This window comes from Symphalangus syndactylus, chromosome 7 (genome assembly GCF_028878055.3).
Source record: "Symphalangus syndactylus isolate Jambi chromosome 7, NHGRI_mSymSyn1-v2.1_pri, whole genome shotgun sequence".
Taxonomy (NCBI): Eukaryota; Metazoa; Chordata; class Mammalia; order Primates; family Hylobatidae; genus Symphalangus; species Symphalangus syndactylus.
In genome coordinates this window covers 61,609,937-61,628,520 of record NC_072429.2, presented here as the reverse complement: position 1 = coordinate 61,628,520, position 18,584 = coordinate 61,609,937, and the positions used below count along the sequence as shown (strand labels likewise).

The 18,584-nt window shown below is 42.7% G+C and overlaps 1 protein-coding gene across 4 annotated transcripts in view; it reads left to right on the top strand.

Annotated features, from left to right (window-relative positions):
- The window catches only part of LYN (LYN proto-oncogene, Src family tyrosine kinase), a 142,948-nt gene that overhangs the window by 59,110 nt on the left and 65,254 nt on the right, over nucleotides 1–18,584 (top strand). Inside the window, exons 2-4 of one of the 4 annotated variants that reach the window (XM_055286375.2) lie at nucleotides 6,501–6,637; nucleotides 10,951–10,996; nucleotides 18,070–18,175. In XM_055286375.2, the coding sequence (XP_055142350.1) occupies nucleotides 6,506–6,637; nucleotides 10,951–10,996; nucleotides 18,070–18,175 (284 nt within the window). In that variant the 5' untranslated portion in view covers nucleotides 6,501–6,505. The remainder of the gene's footprint in view (nucleotides 1–6,500; nucleotides 6,638–10,950; nucleotides 10,997–18,069; nucleotides 18,176–18,584) is intronic. The other 3 variants (XM_055286376.2, XM_063643300.1, XM_063643301.1) reach the window with 3 other exon arrangements.

Sequence of the window (18,584 nt, the reverse complement as noted above, 5' to 3'; positions counted from 1 at the left end):
GCCTGGCCAATATGGTGAAACCCTGTCTCTACTAAAAACACAAAAATTAGCCAGGTGTGGTGGTGGGCACCTGTAATCCCAGCTACCTGGGAGGCTGAGGCAGGAGAATTGCTTGGGCCCAGGAGGCAGAGTTTGCAGTGAGCAGAGATCACTCCATTGCACTCCAGCCTGGGTGACAGAGTGAGACTCCATCTAAAAAACAAACAAACAAAAAAGAAGTGCAGCTTTTAGATAGAAGGAATAGGTTATAGGTTCTACAGCACTGTAGGGTGACTATAATTAAAGACAATGTATTGTATATTCCAAATAGCCGGAAGAGCAAATTTTGAATGTTCCCAACACAAAGAAATAATACATTAAAAATAATAAAAGCAACAAAAAGAGAAAAAGTACAGCTCTGAAGCCAGACCAAGTTCCAGTTGTACCTGAGACCTTTGATTACCTAGCACAGGTTCATCTCTGGGTTTTACTTTCCTCATACACAAAGCACCAGGGACAAAGTAGGCACATATGTGTTTATCCCTTTTCTACCGCTGCGTCTTTTGTCTCTGACCCTCATAAATATTTATAGCTACTCTGTTTGCTTTAGGTGGATGACCGGTTGATATTGCAAAGTCAGGCAATAGACCCAGCAGTTGAGTTCAGCAATCCAACTCCATAGTCCTTACTTCAGAATATTTTGTGAATTGTATAGTGTCTTCTTTAGGAATTTCAATAGAAAATTTCTATACAGGATCTTTTACCTCACAAGTGGACTTTAGAACCTAACCAACAAGGTGGTGGATGTCCTCTTAGATTTTTTTCCTGTGGACATTAAATATATATACATATATATGGATTGTATATATATATTAGGTTGGTGCAAAAGTAATTGGCAAAAACCACAATTACTTTTGCATCAGCCTAATTTAAATATGTATATATAATTTTTTCAATTGGCAATTCTTGATTGTTTGATTAAGAATGTCCAAATATACAAATCTCTCTTTTTAACCCACTCATAATGTGTCACTTTGTTCTAACTTAAAGAACTAACCCCTAATGAGGACATCTAGATTGTCTCTACTATAAGTCATGCTAGTGGGAACATCCTTGTGCCCCTGTGCAGTGTATTTAAAGAACGGATTTCGAGAAGTGGAATTCCAATGCAAGATTGCACCTTTGTTGAACAGCTGGATAATGGTAAGGCATTGCTAGATTCTATGAAACCAAAACCCTACTGCCTCTGGTAAGAGTGAGTTTTGTTTTGTTTTGTTTTGTTTTGTTTTTTTGATGGAGTCTTGCTCTGTCACCCAGGCTGGAGTGCAGTGGCACAATCTTAGCTTACTGCAACCTCTGCCTCCCAGGCTCAAGGGATTCTCCTGCCTCAGGCTCCTGAGAAGCTGGGACTACAGGCGGGTGCCACCACGCCCGGCTAATTTTTGTGTTTTTTAGTAGAGACAGAGTTTCATCATGTTGGCCAGGCCGGTCTCGAACCCCTGACCTCAGATGATCCACCCGCCTCGACCTCCCAAAAGTTCTGGGATTACAGTTGTGAGCCACCACACCTGGCCAAGGTAAGAGTGATTTTTAAAAACCAAAAAATTGTCCCAGAGTCTGGGAATAAAATAAAAGAGGGATTAAAACCACTCTTCTAATATTCTAAGGCTCTTGAATGAGGATGAGCCACCCCTAATGGACATTCGTTCCAATGAAAGAAAGACTTTTTAGAAAGAGAAATCTCCAGCCTCACATTTTCTGGATGGGTCAGTGGATGTTGCTTTGTAATCAAAGGCTGCCTGGCTGTTTGTGTCTCTTTAGACCATATTGTAAAACTTTTGCAATGAACAGACTAGAGTTGTATTTGCATGTCAAAGCCTCAGTTACTAACTTGTTTTAACCAAATTCTCTACGCATAAAATATGTCTTTATTTACTGTTAAAAAATGGTTTTGAAGGCACTGCTGACTACATCATCCACAGCACTTGATATAAAGTGCATTATAAGCAAACTTGGAATTCCTGTTGGGGACACACATTCCCATCAGCAACCTGGTCTGCTTCCTCTCTCCTGCTGTGACTCATGACGTCCCTGGCCCTTCCTGCCAGAAAACCCAGGGCAAATGTGCAGATCAGTTACAGCAGACTTGTTCCCTACAATGTTACCACATTCGCATTTTTTTCATTGCCTTGGCTCTGGTTTTCTGGTTTTATTTTATTAACTTCATTATTGACTCTTTTGTGGTAAAACATTTTAAAGCTTTTTTCTCTGAGAAAGAGGCAGCCTACAAAAATAATCTCTGTTTGGCATTGTTAATAAATAGATGAAACATGCATTTCAAAATAGCCATTGTGTGGCAAAGTGGTAAGAGCCCAGGCTGTAGACTTAGCTTCTGACTTAGACTTGAGAGCGCACTCCTGTGTGAGTGAGTCCTAGCTCCACCCCTCCCAGCTATGCTGTGTGCCAGTCTTCTAACCTTTCTGAGCCTCAGTTTTCTCCTCTGTAAAGTCATCTGGCTGTATGGTTTCTTCAAGGATTAAATGAGATGCTCAATATATTATAAATGTGTAATAGAAGAATACTAAGGTGGAAATCATTGTAAAGTGTAGCTCATATCACTTGGAACATGTAACCACTCTCAGTTTTTGTCAGGAGTATATTGTGTTTTCTACATTTATGGTACTTTCATACAGCATAAGGAATTGCAAGACCCGTTCTGAGTTTGGGTTGCTCATCCCCATGTCACATGGAGGACCTCTCTTGAGGTTTCTGGTGGGAGAGTGTCTGAATGGGGGACCCCAAACACTTTGTGAGCAGAGATAAGCTCTGCCTGAGCAGTGAAGCCATGCTAATTTTTCACATGGCTTTAATTTTTTTCATTTACAGTGCATACATTCGATGTTAAATTGTCCATGACAATGGCGGGAAGAAAATAAGCGTAAATAAATGGCCATCTATCGATCTTCCTGTCTCGGATGTCACCATCCCACCCACATCCACCTGCTTTTTGTTTCCGTCCTTCCTTTTCCCAAGACCACTGCCCTTGGACAATCACCTCCATCTTTTCCTCTGTCCCCTTTAGAAGCTCGGGGATGGATTTCCTTACAGTAGCTCACTCTCCCCCCAACACTTCCTACAGAGTTTTTGCTCAGAAATAGAGATCTCAACATCTGATGCACACTGGATGTTCTTCTGAATAGCTACAATACCATCATATTGCACTTACAAAACACAACAGTTCCCTGATATCATAATCTCACGTGTAAGTCAATTTCAACTTCTCCAGTTGTCACATATCACAGCTGTGTGTCCCCCCAGGCCCCCAAGATTCCATCAAGGTTGGTACATTGTCTCTTGGGTCTTCTCTGATATGGAATGGTTCTATCCCTTCCCTTTAGCTGGAGTATCTAGGCAGGTTTTCTTTAGAAAATGGCACGTTATGGGTTTTTCTAATTATCTTGTTCCTCTCTTCCATGTATTTCCCATAAACTGGAAGTTATTTTAGAGGTTTCTGTCTGTTTTAGAACAACAGACCCAGGTGGGTTTTGCCTCGTTTCCTTCTCCAATCTCACCTTCATCAGGAGGGGTGTTGATGGGCACTTGGGAGTCCCAAGCCCATCAGCCATAGCTGCTCCATCTGTTCTTTTTTTTTTTTTAGACCGAGTCTCACTCTGTCACACAGGCTGGAGTGCAGTGGCGTGATCTCTGCTCACTGTAACCTCTGTCTCCTGGGTTCAAGTGATTCTCCTGCCTCAGCCTCCGGAGTAGCTGGGACTACGGGCGCGCATCACCACGCCGTCTGATTTTTTGTATTAGTAGAGACAGGGTTTCACCATGTTGGCCAGGCTAGTCCGGAACTCCTTACCTCGTGATCCGCCCACCTCGGCCTCCCAAAGTGCGTTCATTCTTACTCTTTGAGCACCTGTGTGGAGCGGAGCTGTTTTAGGTGCTGGGGGTACTGCACTGAGCAAAGTAGAGGGAAGCTGTCACAGTCAGCTTAGATGCTAGCTTAGGGAGCTGACCCTAAATAAACTGATACATGATGGAACGTGGGTGGTAACCAGACAAGAGTGAGAATTAGTGCAGACCTGTCTGGGGCGATATCCTGTAGGATCTGAGAAAGAGAGAGAGAGAGAGAGAGAGAGACATGGAGTGAGGGAACGCTGGAGCGAGCAGCAAGGGCAGGGGAACTGCAGGAACGCGGTGGGGTGGGGACAGGGGATTCCCTGTGCCCTGGTTGTGGCGCGGCTCAGTCAGGGCTCGGTCCGTGCTGGGAGGGAGCTGGATCCAGCGGCCCGGTGCGCCGCACCCATGCAGGGCTCCTGCCCCGGAGCTCGCGGTGTGCGCATGGTCCTCGTGCTGCTATTAATGTATTTGCCCATTTATAAAGCACGATTTTAAGGGATGATGAGTTAAACACCGCTTTTTCGGGGAGAGTAACGGGGCGTGGGAGGGATGAGACTGGTGAAAAAAGAACTCACATGCTTACTTAGAGATCAACTCTAAACCCATGGCCATTTCAGAAACTTTAGCGTATGAAAAAAATGTGCTGTTTTGAATCAAAGAAGTACTTGCTTCCCCTTTATTTTGGGAACTGCAGCTCGCTAGTTTCAGAAAGAGGTGTGGCTGCTCTTTAGAGGCTTCATACCTCAAGTAATGAAATGATAAACAAGTCGAAGTTCCTAGACCAACTGGAAGCCTGCAGGAAAAAACGCAGGCCTGGGCGCGTAGCAGCGATGCAGGAGAGGGCCGAGTTCCCAGAAGAGCTCTTGAGGTTTCTTAGTACAATTCCTCCCCCACGAGGTATTGCCTAATCACACCACCTCTCCCCCTTCCCCAGACCCCTGTCATCTCTCCTTCCTCTAGACTTAACTCTAAGCCCTAGGCACCAGATTTGGCAGTGCTTCAGAATTACACATCACATGGGGAGCACCATGCTCCCGCTGTGCCCCAAAGGAAATCCATCCCCGACAGTGTCCAGAGAATCTATTCCGTGAGAACCACCTTCTAATGAAGTTTATGAGATTTTTTTTTTATTATTTATTATTATTATTTTTTGAGACGGAGTCTTGCTCTGTCGCCCAGGCTGGAGTGCAGTGGCGCGATCTCGGCTCACTGCAACCTCCCCGTCCCGGGTTCAAGCGATTCTCCTGCCTCACCCTCCCAAGTAGCTGGGACTACAGGCATGTGCCACCAGGCCCAGCTAATTTTTGTATGTTTAGTAGAGATGGGGTTTCACCATGTTGGCCAGGATGGTCTCCATCTCTTGACCTCGTGATCCGCCTTCCTTGGCCTCACAAAGTGCTGGGATTACAGGCATGAGCCACCGCGCCCAGCTGTTTTGTTTTTAAAGCATAGATTTGACCCAATACTGTAAGACAAGAACTGTGTCTGATTCAAATATTCAAAATCACCTTTGCAGTCGCCAGAGTGCGTGTGTAGTGCTCAGCTGTCCTGCGTTAATGGAATCACTGGATGACAGAGTTCATATTTAGATGTGCACCGTGTGTTGTTCTGCCCTGGTCAGGCACCAGCCCCCTTCTTGCCCTGGTGGCTTTCCTCCACCGTCCTAGAATGGCTTGCGGAGGCCGTCATTTTGCTTTTACCTGCGCTAGTACTCCTGGTTTCCTGACTCAAGTAGCTTACTGGGTAGCCCTACTGGATTTGATCATCTGAATGTTTTCATAAGTATCTTCTTTCCCGTAAGTGTGTTTCCTCAATTCATTTCCAGTCTTGATGAAAGCCAGGCCATCTTCCTAGGCCCCTAGCTATGTTTAGCTGGAGTCAGGTTCTGTAGATTCTAGCTCTTCATCACCTGCCCTTGAAGTCTCAAGGCCCCCCACCCCACTCCACCCTGCACACTGCAGATTGGATGTGTCACTTGTCTTCAGGGTAAAAAATCAACCACTCAGCATCACATCCAGCATGTGCCTCCCTCTCTGGCCCTGACTCCTGACCTTCCCTACCTGCTCCTTGACTGCAGTGTTTAGTGTTGTAGATAGAGCTCGTTTTCTGAAGAGATTAGGTTGATCTAGCTCTCTGAAGGGGCCATGTTATCTTGAGCTCATGGTGGTTGCATATGAAGTTTCTTCCTCCTGGAATCTCTTTGCTGACTTTGCAACCTGGCTACCATCCCTCCCATTTCAACTCACAGAGCATTTCCTTTAGGAAGCTTTCCCTGACCACCTCCTTTTTCTCTTGCCTGAGTTACATGTCCTTTCTTAGATCCTGTGGGTCCTCTGTCATCGAGTCTTTACACATCTTTGCAACAAGAATACCAGCAGAGTTAGAGCTGGATTTTGTCTGGGTGATGGAAAATTAATGCTCAATAAATATTTGTTGAGTTGAATGAATGGACAAGCAAACCTATTTGGGAACAGTATTCATATTTGAGTTTATTAATCTATATATGATAAAGAATAAAAGTATATTTTTTTCTACTCTTTTTAATGGAGAGATTTTGATGGCTTGAAGCAGTTCTGGAGTGGTAAAACAATGGCATTGCTTTTATGTTTCAACAGGAAATATGGGATGTATAAAATCAAAAGGGAAAGACAGCTTGAATGACGATGGAGTAGATTTGAAGACTCAACCAGTACGTAATACTGAAAGAACTATTTATGTGAGAGATCCAACGTCCAATAAACAGCAAAGGCCAGTAAGTAGATAGTCTCAGGGGAGAATTCCCACAGCAAGATCAAAGCATGGCTGCATAATTTAAACACCAATCTGTAACATGTACATGCAAAAACATTCCATTGATTACTTGGTCCTCAAATAATTTTTGACATGCTTTTTAACTTAATCCTTTGAAGAATGTATAAACATTTTAGGGATAACTAGGCCACTCATTGTACAATTAAAAGGGCCTTTGGTCACATTCTTTTGTGTGAAGAAAGCCATCTTTCATATTACTGGTGCAAAGACCCCACTATATATATATATATAGGCTTGTGTGACTCAAGATAGTAGTGAGAGGCCGGGCGCGGTGGCTCACGCTTGTAATCCCAGCACTTTGGGAGGCTGAGGCGGGTGGATCACTAGGTCAGGAGTTCGAGACCAGCCTGGCCAACACAGTGAAACCCCGTCTCTACTAAAAATACAAAAATTAGCTGGGCACGGTGGCGGGCGCCTGTAATCCCAGCTACTCGGGAGGCTGAGGCAGGAGAATCACTTGAACCTGGGAGGCAGAGTTTGCAGTGAGCCATGATCACGCCACTGCACTCCAGCCTGGGTGACAGAACAAGACTCTGTCTCAAAAAAAAAAAAAAAAAAAAAAAAAAAAAACAGATGTAGTGAGATTACCTCAGTGGTTTAGAAGCAAAAGGAAATGTGGGATGCAAGTCAGAAACTAAAGTAGGTGCTAATGTGTCTTTTGTTGTATCATACTTTATCCTGTCTTGTCATTTCTTCAATTAATTCAAAATAGTACAGATCCTGAAGTTGTCATCTGTTATTTTAGTGAATTAAAATATTAAGGAAAAACACCTCTAATTCTGTCCCCTAACCTTACAGAGATAGCTGGACTAGAAATATTTTATGAGTGATGTGCTATTTGGTGTATTTTGGAACTACTTGGCAAAGAAAGAACTAATATCACATTTTATGGAAAGGAAGAACAGAGCTTTGAACAATTATAACCTGAAATCTACTTCATTTCAGAGCTTATATCCTTTGCATATATGTATTCTCTCACTCTGTACGTGTATATCTCCCACAGCCTGCTTTCTATGGAATTCTGCAGCATTTAAGCTGGAAACAGCTTATTCCAGATTAGCCCAAATGCCATTATTAAGAATTTTCAGGCTGGGCATGGCAGTTCATGCCTGTACTTTGGGAGGTCATGAGGTCAGGAGTTTGAGACCAGCCTGGCCAACATGGTGAAACCTTGGCTCTACTAAAAGTACAAAAATTAGCCGGGTGTGGTGGTGCGTGCCTATAGTCCCAGCTACTCAGGAGACTGAAGAAGAAGAATCGCTTGAACCCAGAAGGTAGAGGTTGCAGTGAGCCGAGATTGCGCTACTGCACTCCAGCCTGGGTGACAGAGCGAGACTCTGTCTCAAAAAAAAAAAAAAAAAAAGGCATTTTTATAGTTTCTCTAGTCTGACATGTTTTTAAATACTCAGGTGTTTTAGAAATGTATTCCCATTATCAAGCCTTTCTGCCTGCCCTCCCCTCAATGTGTCCCCATTATCCTGAAGGTAGAAAATATCTGCCATGTATCAAAGTCATGTATCATCATTGAGATGAAGAAATCAACATCGGTCTTCTTAAGAAGTGGAGATAGGCCAGGCACGGTGGCTCATGCCTGTAATCCCAGCACTTTGGGAGGCTGAGGCAGGTGGATCACCTGAGGTCAGGAGTTCAAGACCAGCCTGGCCAACATGGTGAAACCCCGTCTCTACTAAAAATACAAAAATTAGCTGGGCATGGTGGCGCATGCCTGTAATCCCAGCTACTTGGGGGGCTGAGGCAGGAGAATTGTTTGAACCAGGACCGGGGAGGGAGAGGTTGCAGTGAGCCAAGATCATGCCACTGCACTGCAGCCTGGGCTACAGAGCGAGAGTCTCCAAAAAAAAAAGGAAGTGGAGATAAAGAGTGGATATATCATGCTATTAAGTTATCATACATGATGTTTCTTGATAAATTAACATTGTAATTTTATATATAGAAAATATATGTACTTAAAATGTATAAGAATATTAATAGATTTAATAAATTGTGTGATTATAAATATAAAATTTAAAAACCTATTACAGGCAGTGAAAAAACATTACATAAGTATATACAGATATAGAACGATATAATATATAAATATGATTAATAGAAAATAAAATAAGAGAAATTAGTCACAAATAGTTTTCTTATAGACATCAGAGTTCTCAAAAAAAGATGATTTTTCTCATACCATATGCTGTAGATTTTGTATGTTTTAAAGCACAAGTTTTTTCGTTTTGCATTTATTTATTTATTTATTTTGAGGCGGAGATTTGCTCTTGTTGCCCAGGCTGGAGTGCAGTGGCACTATCTCAGCTCACTGCAACCTTCTCCTCCTGAGTTCAAGCGATTCTCCTGCCTCAGCCTCCTGAGTAGCTGGGATTACAGGCGTGCACCACCATGCTTGGTTAATTTTTGTATTTTTAGTAGAGATGGGGTTTTGCCATTTTGGCCAGGCTGGTCTTGAACTCCTGACCTTAGGTGATTCATCCACCTTGGCCTCTCAAAGTGTTGGGAATACAGGCGTGAGCCACCACACCCAGCCTGTTTTTTGTTTTTAAATGATGAACAAAGATGTCCTTTATTCAGAAAAGTCAAGGAGAATAGTGTGCAAACCCATGCACCACTTTTTCCTATTGTTCAAAGTAAAGGGGATTAAAAATCAAGTTAGAAAGCAGAAGTAGTAAACGTGCTTGAAGTCTTTCAATTCCCTCCTGTATACCATAAGTATTTCAGTTTGCCCCTTCTGTGGTCACAGATGCCCTCGACTCATGAGCCAGTTAGCTTGGCCTTATTCCATGGCTATAACCAACACTCTCAGCCCTATAACCAACACTCTCAGCCAACACTCTCAGCCCATGCCAAAATGCATGCTATGGATTGATTGAAAGGGGAATTTGATGAGAAGGTGAGGTAGGGTTGATGCAAATTCAACAAGATTCTAGAAAAAGCCATTTTAAGGAAAAATCTAGAGCAATAGTATATGTGTTGCGTATATGTGTTTTGGTCTTATAAAAATCATATTAAAATGTTTGTAAGTTAAGGGCTTTTTGATATTTGAAAAATCAGCTTGCTGCTTTTAAAATGATGTAATTAGTTTCTAGTCTTCTAGTTATTTCCTCTAAATCACATAAAATAGATCATATATCCAAATTATGCAAATTTGAATGACTAAAAAATCAACATAAAACTTCCTGACATAAACATTTGAAGGATAGTATGCAGCCATGGGTTTTTCTGGTACCACAATGTAGTAATTTTCCCTGTCTCACTGAATTGGAGATTTTATGGGCTTTCATCAGAAATTTAAATTTCAGTACAAACTGTTTTGGTCCCATTCTATGAAGCCACTTTAATCAAAGAGAAACAGAAAAGTTACATGGCTTGTGGTATAGGCCTCTGACAGCATCTATCTCACAAGAGGCCCAGAGGCCTCACACAGCCTCACGTGGCACTGTGAAAAAAAGAATTTGATTTTAAAGGTAATTGAGGTGGCCTTTTGTGCCACCAAATCCTTCCCAATAACTCATCCCCCCCCACTGAAATAACAGGGGATGCCATCTGTCCCTGTGATGGAGTCAGGGTCAGCCCAAGAAAGCCTGGATGGGATGGGACTTGCTCTCAGCCTCCAGGGACAGAGCCCTGACCATGCAATTTTATACAATTGGGAAAGCCTCAGATGGGCAGTCCCGGGCTGGGACTGCAACTCCACGAAATCACCAGGGTCCCTCCACTTCCGTCTCCATCCTGCTGCCTCTGGTGTTTGCTTTCTGTGTGAAGACTCCAGCCTTCACTTGTTTCTAGCGAGCGAGAAAGAGGCAAGGGAAAAGGGGAGCTGACAGCAAAGCCCTGCACAACCGATCTGCGGACCAAAACTCCCTCTGCCCTCTGCCCGGGGCTAGACAGTTTGGAAGCACACTCACTGAGCTGGGCAAACTGCCTCCCCAAATAATATGAGGGTTCTGTCACCAAATAAGAGGAGGAGCTAGGATGAGGTGAGCACCTAGCAGCCCCTGCCCAGAACCTCGCTTCCTTCCTGCCACTCACAGCAAGTAATAAAGAGCCCTGTCACTGGCCGAGCAAGGCAGGACGCATCTCTACAGGTTTTTCCTTCTGTGCTCCTGTTCTTTCTAACTAAATAAATGAGCCCATCCTAACAGCATCTGCTACTGTTACAAAAATCATATATACAACATGAATGTGAGTAAGAAAAACTAAACAGAATTTTTTTTTCTAACAAATATTCTCTCGTAGGTTCCAGAATCTCAGCTTTTACCTGGACAGAGGTTTCAAACTAAAGGTATGTTTTCATAGCAACATAGTTAACATTTTTTTTCTTTACTATTAGAGCTTCTGTAAAGTGATTGTCCTAAATGTTTTTTATTTTTTATTTTTTATTATTATACTTTAGGTTTTAGGGTACATGTGCACAATGTGCAGGTTTGTTACATATGTATCCATGTGCCATGTTGGTTTGCTGCACCCATTAACTCGTCATTTAGCATTAGGTATATCTCCTAATGCTGTCCCTCCCCTCTCTCCCCACCCCACAACAGTCCCTGGAGTGTGATGTTCCCCTTCCTGTGTCCATGTATTCTCATTGTTCAATTCCCACCTAGGAGTGAGAACATGCAGTGTTTGGTTTTTTGTCCTTGCGATAGTTTACTGAGAATGATGGTTTCCAGTTTCATCCATGTCCCTACAAAGGACATGAACTCATCATTTTTTATGGCTGCATAGTATTCCATGGTGTATATGTGCCACATTTTCTTAATCCAGTCTATCGTTGTTGGACATTTGGGTTGGTTCCAACTTTTTGCTATTGTGAATAGTGCCGCAATAAACATACGTGTGCATGTGTCTTTATAGCAGCATGATTTATAGTCCTTTGGGTATATACCCAGTAATGGGATGGCTGGGTCAAATGGTATTTCTAGTTCGAGATCCCTGAGGAATTGCCACACTGACTTCCACAATGGTTGAACTAGTTTACAGTCCCACCAACAGTGTAAAAGTGTTCTTATTTCTCCACATCCTCTCCAGCACCTGTTGTTTCCTGACTTTTTAATGATGGCCATTCTAACTGGTGTGAGATGGTATCTCACTGTGGTTTTGATTTGCATTTCTCTGATGGCCAGTGATGATGAGCATTTTTTCATGTGTTTTTTGGCTGCATAAATGTCTTCTTTTGAGAAGTGTCTGTTCATGTCCTTTGCCCACTTTTTGATGGGGTTGTTTGTTTTTTTCTTGTAAATTTGTTTGAGTTCATTGTAGATTCTGGATATTAGCCCTTTGTCAGATGAGTAGGTTGCAAAAATTTTCTCCCATTCTGTAGGTTGCCTGTTCACTCTGATGGTAGTTTCTTTTGCTGTGCAGAAGCTCTTTAGTTTAATTAGATCCCATTTGTCAATTTTGGCTTTTGTTGCCATTGCTTTTGGTGTTTTAGACATGAAGTCCTTGCCCACGCCTATGTCCTGAATGGTATTGACTAGGCTTTCTTGTAGGATTTTAATGGTTTTAGGTCTAACATGTAAGTCTTTAATCCATCTTTTTTTTTTTTTTTGAGACGGAGACTTGCTCTGTCGCCCAGGCTGGAGTGCAGTGGCGCGATCTCGGCTCACTGCAAGCTCCGCCTCCTGGGTTCACGCCATTCTCCTGCCTCAGCCTCTCTGAGTAGCTGGGACTACAGGTGCCTGCCACCACACCCGGCTAATTTTTTTTGTATTTTTAGTACAGACGGAGTTTCACCATGGTCTCGATCTCCTGACCTCGTGATCCGCCCGCCTCAGCCTTCCAAAGTGCTGGGATTACAAGCGTGAGCCACCGCGCCCGGCCCCTTTAATCCATCTTGAATTAATTTTTGTATAAGGTGTAAGGAAGGGATCCAGTTTCAGCCTTCTACATATGGCTAGCCAGTTTTCCCAGCACCATTTATTAAATAGGGAATCCTTTCCCCATTTCTTGTTTTTGTCAGGTTTGTCAAAGATCAGATAGTTGTAGATATGCGGCATCATTTCTGAGGGCTCTGTTCTTTTCCATTGATCTATGTCTCTGTTGTGGCACCAGTACCATGCTGTTTTGGTTACTGTAGCCTTGTAGTATAGTTTGAAATCAGGTAGCGTGTTGCCTCTGGCTTTGTTCTTTTGGCTTAGGATTGACTTGGCGATGCAGGCTCTTTTTTGGTTCCATATGAACTTGAAAGTAGTTTTTTCCAATTCTGTGAAGAAAGTCATTGGTAGCTTGATGGGGATGGCATTGAATCTATAAATTACCTTGGGCAGTATGGCCATTTTCACTATAGGGCTGATTCTTCCAACCCATGAGCATGGAATGTTCTTCCATTTGTTTGTATCCTCTTTTATTTCATTGAGCAGTGGTTTGTAGTTCTCCTTGAAGAGGTCCTTCACATCCCTTGTAAGTTGGATTCCTAAGTATTTTATTCTCTTTGAAGCAATTGTGAATGGGAGTTCACTCATGATTTGGCTCTCTGTTTGTCTGTGATTGGTGTACAAGAATGCTTGCGATTTTTGTACATTGATTTTGTATCCTGAGACTTTGTTGAAGTTGCTAATCAGCCTAAGGAGATTTTGGGCTGAGATGTTGGGGTTTTCTAGATATACAATCATGTCATCTACAAACAGGGACAATTTAACTTCCTCTTTTCCTAATTGAATATCTTTTATTTCCTTGTCCTGCCTGATTGCTCTGGCCAGAACTTCCGGCACTATGTTGAATAGGAGTGGTGAGAGAGGGCATCCCTGTCTTGTGCCAGTTTTCAAAGGGAATGCTTCCAGTTTTTGCCCATTCGGTATGATATTGGCTGTGGGTTTGTCATAGATAGCTCTTATTATTTTGAGATACGTCCCATCAATACCTAATTTATTAAGTTTTTAGCATGAAGCGTTGTTGAATTTTGTCAAAGGCCTTTTCTGCATCTATTGAGATAATCATGTGGTTTTTGTCTTTGGTTCTGTTTATATGCTGGATTACATTTATTGATTTGCGTATGTTGAACCAGCCTTGCATCCCAGGGATGAAGCCCACTTGATCATGGTGTATAAGCTTTCTGATGTGCTTCTGGATTCGGTTTGCCAGTATTTTATTGAGGATTTTTGCATCAATGTTCATCAAGGATATTGGTCTGAAATTCTCTTTTTTGGTTATGTCTCTGCCAGGCTTTGGTATCAGGACGATGCTGGCTTCATAAAATGTGTTAGGGAGGATTCCCTCTTTTTCTATCAATTGGAATAGTTTCAGAAGGAATGGTACCAGTTCCTCCTTGTACCTCTGGTAGAACTTGGCTGTGAATCCATCAAGTCCTGGACTCTTTTTAGTTGGTAAGCTATTGATTATTGCCACAATTTCAGATCCTGTTATTGGTCTATTCAGAGATTCAACTTCTTCCTGGTTTAGTCTTGGGAGGGTGTATTTGTCGAGGAATTTATCCATTTCTTCTAGATTTTCTAGTTTATTTGCATAGAGGTGTTTGTAGTATTCTCTGATGGTAGATTGTATTTCTGTGGGATTGGTGGTGATATCCCCTTTTTCATTTTTTATTGCATCTATTTGATTCTTCTCTCTTTTCTTCTTTATTAGTCTTACTAGCGGTCTATCAATTTTGTTGATCTTTTCAAAAAACCAGCTCCTGGATTCATTAATTTTTTGAAGGTTTTTTTGTGTCTCTATTTCCTTCAGTTCTGCTCTGATTTTAGTTATTTCTAGCCTTCTGCTAGCTTTTGAATGTGTTTGCTCTTGCTTTTCTAGTTCTTTTAATTGTGATGTTAGGTGTCAATTTTGGATCTTTCCTGCTTTCTCTTGTGGGCATTTAGTGCTATAAATTTCCCTCTACACACTGCTTTGAATGTGTCCCAGAGATTCTGGTATGTTGTGTCTTTGTTCTCATTGGTTTCAAAGAACATCTTTATTTCTGCCTTCATTTCATTATGTACCCAATAGTCATTCAGGAGCAGGTTGTTCAGTTTCCATGTAGTTGAGTGGTTTTAAGTGAGTTTCTTAATCCTGAGTTCTAGTTTGATTGCACTGTGGTCTGAGAGACAGTTTGTTATAATTTCTGTTCTTTTACATTTGCTGAGGAGAGCTTTACTTTCAACTATGTGGTCAATTTTGGAATAGGTGTGGTGTGGTGCGTATATTCTGTTGATTTGGGGTGGAGAGTTCTGTAGATGTCTATTAGGTCCACTTTGTGCAGAGCTGAGTTCAATTCCTGGATATCCTTGTTAACTTTCTGTCTCATTGATCTGTCTAATGTTGACAGTGGGGTGTTAAAATCTCCCATTATTATTGTGTGGGAGTTTAAGTCCCTTTGTAGGTCACTCAGGACTTGCTTTATGAATCTGGGTGCTCTTGTGTTGGGTGTATATATATTTAGGATAGTTAGCTCTTCTTGTTGAATTGATCCCTTTACCATTATGTAATGGCCTTCTTTGTCTCTTTTGATCTTGGTTGATTTAAAGTCTATTTTATCAGATACTAGGATTGCAACCCCTGCCTTTTTTTGTTTTCCATTTGCTTGATAGATCTTCCTCCATCCCTTTATTTTGAGCCTATGTGTGTCTCTGCACATGAGATGGGTTTCCTGAATACAGCACACTGATGGGTCCTGACTCCTTATCCAGTTTGCCAGTCTGTGTCTTTTAATTGGAGCATTTAGCCCATTTACATTTAAAGTTAATATTGTTATGTGTGAATCTGATCCTGTCATTATGATGTTAGTTGGTTATTTTGCTCGTTAGTTGATGCAGTTTCTTCCTAGCCTCGATGGTCTTTACAATTTGGCATGTTTTTGCAGTGGCTGGTACCGGTTGTTCCTTTCCATGTTTAGTGCTTCCTTCAGGAGCTCTTTTAGGGCAGGCCAGGTGGTGACAAAATCACTCAGCGTTTGCTTGTCTGTAAAGGATTTTATTTCTCCTTCACTTATGAAGCTTAGTTTGTCTGGATATGAAATTCTGGGTTGAAAATTCTTTTCTTTAAGAATGTCGAATATCGGCCCCCACTCTCTTCTGGCTTGTAAGTTTCTGCCGAGAGATCAGCTGTTAGTCTGATGGGCTTCCCTTTGTGGGTAACCCAACCTTTCTCTCTGGCTGCCCTTAACATTTTTTCCTTCATTTCAACTTTGGTGAATCTGACAATTATGTGTGTTGGAGTTGCTCTTCTCGAGGAGTATCTTTGTGGCGTTCTCTGTATTTCCCGAATCTGAATGTTGGCCTGCCTTGCTAGATTGGGGAAGTTCTCCTGGATAGTATCCTGCAGAGTGTTTTCCAACTTGGTTCCATTCTCCCCCTCATTTTCAGGTACACCAATCAGACGTAGGTTTGGTCTTTTCACATAGTCCCAAATTTCTTGGAGGCTTTGTTCATTTCTTTTTGTTCTTTTTTCTCTAAACTTCCCTTCTTGCTTCATTTCATTCATTTCATCTTCCATCAGCGATACCCTTTCTTCCAGTTGATTGCATCTGCTACCGAGGCTTCTGCAATCTTTGCGTAGTTCTTGAAACTTGGCTTTCAGCTCCATTAGCTCCTTTAAGCCCTTCTCTCCATTGGTTATTCTAGTTATCCATTCGTCTAATTTTTTTTCAAAGTTTTTAACTTCTTTGCTATTGTTTTGAATTTCCTCCCGTAGCTCGGAGTAGTTTGATCGTCTGAAGCCTTCTTCTCTCAGCTCGTCAAAGTCATCCTCCGTCCAGCTTTGTTCCGTTGCTGGTGAGGAACTGCGTTCCTTTGGAGGAGGAGAGGTGCTCTGCTTTTTAGAGTTTCCAGTTTTTCTGCTCTGTTTTTTTCCCCATCTTTGTGGTTTTATCTACTTTTGGTCTTTGATGATGGTGATGTACAGATGGGTTTTTGGTGTGGATGTCCTTTCTGTTTGTTAGTTTTCCTTCTAACAGACAGGACCCTCAGCTGCAGGTCTGTTGGAGTTTACTAGAGATCCACTCCAGACCCTGTTTGGCTGGGTGTCAGCAGCGGTGGCTGCAGAACAGCGGATTTTCGTGAGGCCACAAATTCAGCTGTCTGATAGTTCCTCTGGAAGTTTTGTCTCAGAGGAGTACCCGGCTGAGTGAGGTGTCAGTCTGTCCCTACTGGGGGGTGCCTCCCAGTTAGGCTGCTCGGGGGTGAGGGACTCACTTTAGGAGGCAGTCTGTCCATTCTCAGATCTCCAGCTGCGTGCTGGGAGAACCACTGCTCTCTTCAAATCTCAGACAGAAATGCAGAAATCACCCGTCTTCTGTGTCGCTCAGGCTGGGAGCTGTAGACCGGAGCTGTTCCTATTCGGCCATCTTGGCTCCACCTGTTTTTATTTTTTTATTGTGGGACATATATAACATAAAAATTTACCGTCTTAACTATTTTTAAGTATACATTTCAACGGCATTAAGTACATTCACATTGTTGTACAACCAATACCACCCTCCATCTCCAGAACGCATCTTCTCATACTCCATACCCATTGGTTTGGAGTTACCATTTAATGGGAAACTCCATACCCATTAAACAATAAGTCCCCATTGCCTCCTCCCGCAGCCGCTGGCAACCTCCGCTCTTTCTGTCTTTATGAATTTCACTACTCTATGTACCTCCTAGAAGTGGAATCATACAGTAATGTCCTTTTGTGTTTGGATTATTTCACTTAGCGTGATGTCCTCAAGGTTCATCCATGCTGTAGAAAGTGTTAGAATTTATTTCCTTCTAAGAGTGAATAGTATTTCCTTGTGAGTATATGCCCTGGCCGGGTGCAGTGGCTCACGCCTGTAATCCCAGCATTTTGGGAGGCCGAGGTAGGTAGATCACCTGTGGTCAGGAGTTCGAGACCAGCCTGGTCAACATGGTGAAACCCCGTCTCTACTAAAAACACAAAAAATTAGCCAGGCGTGGTGGTGGGCGCGTGTAATCCCACCTACTGGGGAGGCTGAGGCAGGAGAATAGCTTGAACCCAGGAGGTGGAGGTTGCAGCGAGCCGAGATTGCACCATTGCACTCCAGCCTGGGTGACAAGAGTGACTCCGTCTCAAAAAAAAACAAAAAAAAACAAAAATGCCCCATGATGTTTATCTGTTCCTCCATCAATAGACGTTTGCATTATTCCACATCTTGGCTATTTTGAATAATCCTGCTGTGAACATAGGTGTATATTTATAGTTTTAGATTTAAGTGATTTGCAATAACAAATACTGGACACAGTGTATACAGCAAGGTACTCTCTGTGGGCCGTGCAGACCCTGAGCCCACTAGGCAGGAAGTACATGTCCTTCTTCCAGTCGCCCCTCTGTTAGTGCTTCCTCTCATCCTTTGTGCCCCATGAGGTTTGTTAAAACGTTTCTGCTGATGGATTCTCACAGGTGTTCTCTTGTGTTCATCTTTAGATCCAGAAGAACAAGGAGACATTGTGGTAGCCTTATACCCCTATGATGGCATCCACCCGGACGACTTGTCTTTCAAGAAAGGAGAGAAGATGAAAGTCCTGGAGGAGTAAGTGCTCTCAAGCACGCCATGGCTGCTCGTTTCCTCGGGCCACTGAACCCTGCAGGCTGTCCCCTTGTCTTGCTTCTGGTGCTACAGCCATAGCCCAGCCCCTTTCTTGTAATGGGCATGAGGCCTCCTTGCTACCCACAGGGAGTGGGCAGTGGAAGGAATAGAGCCAAAGGGGTTTTCCTTTTAAGTCCGTCTGTGAGCACACTGCAGGGGGCTTCCCTTTGAAGACAGACAGTGGTTTTTCTTTAAAACTATTTTTTTTTTTGAGATGGGATCTCTCTCTGTCATCCAGGCTAGAATGCAGTGGCATGATCATAGCTCACTGCAGCCTTGAACTCCTAGGCTAAAGCAATCCTCTCACCTCACCCTCCTGAGAAGTTAGGACTACAGGCATGTGCCACCATGC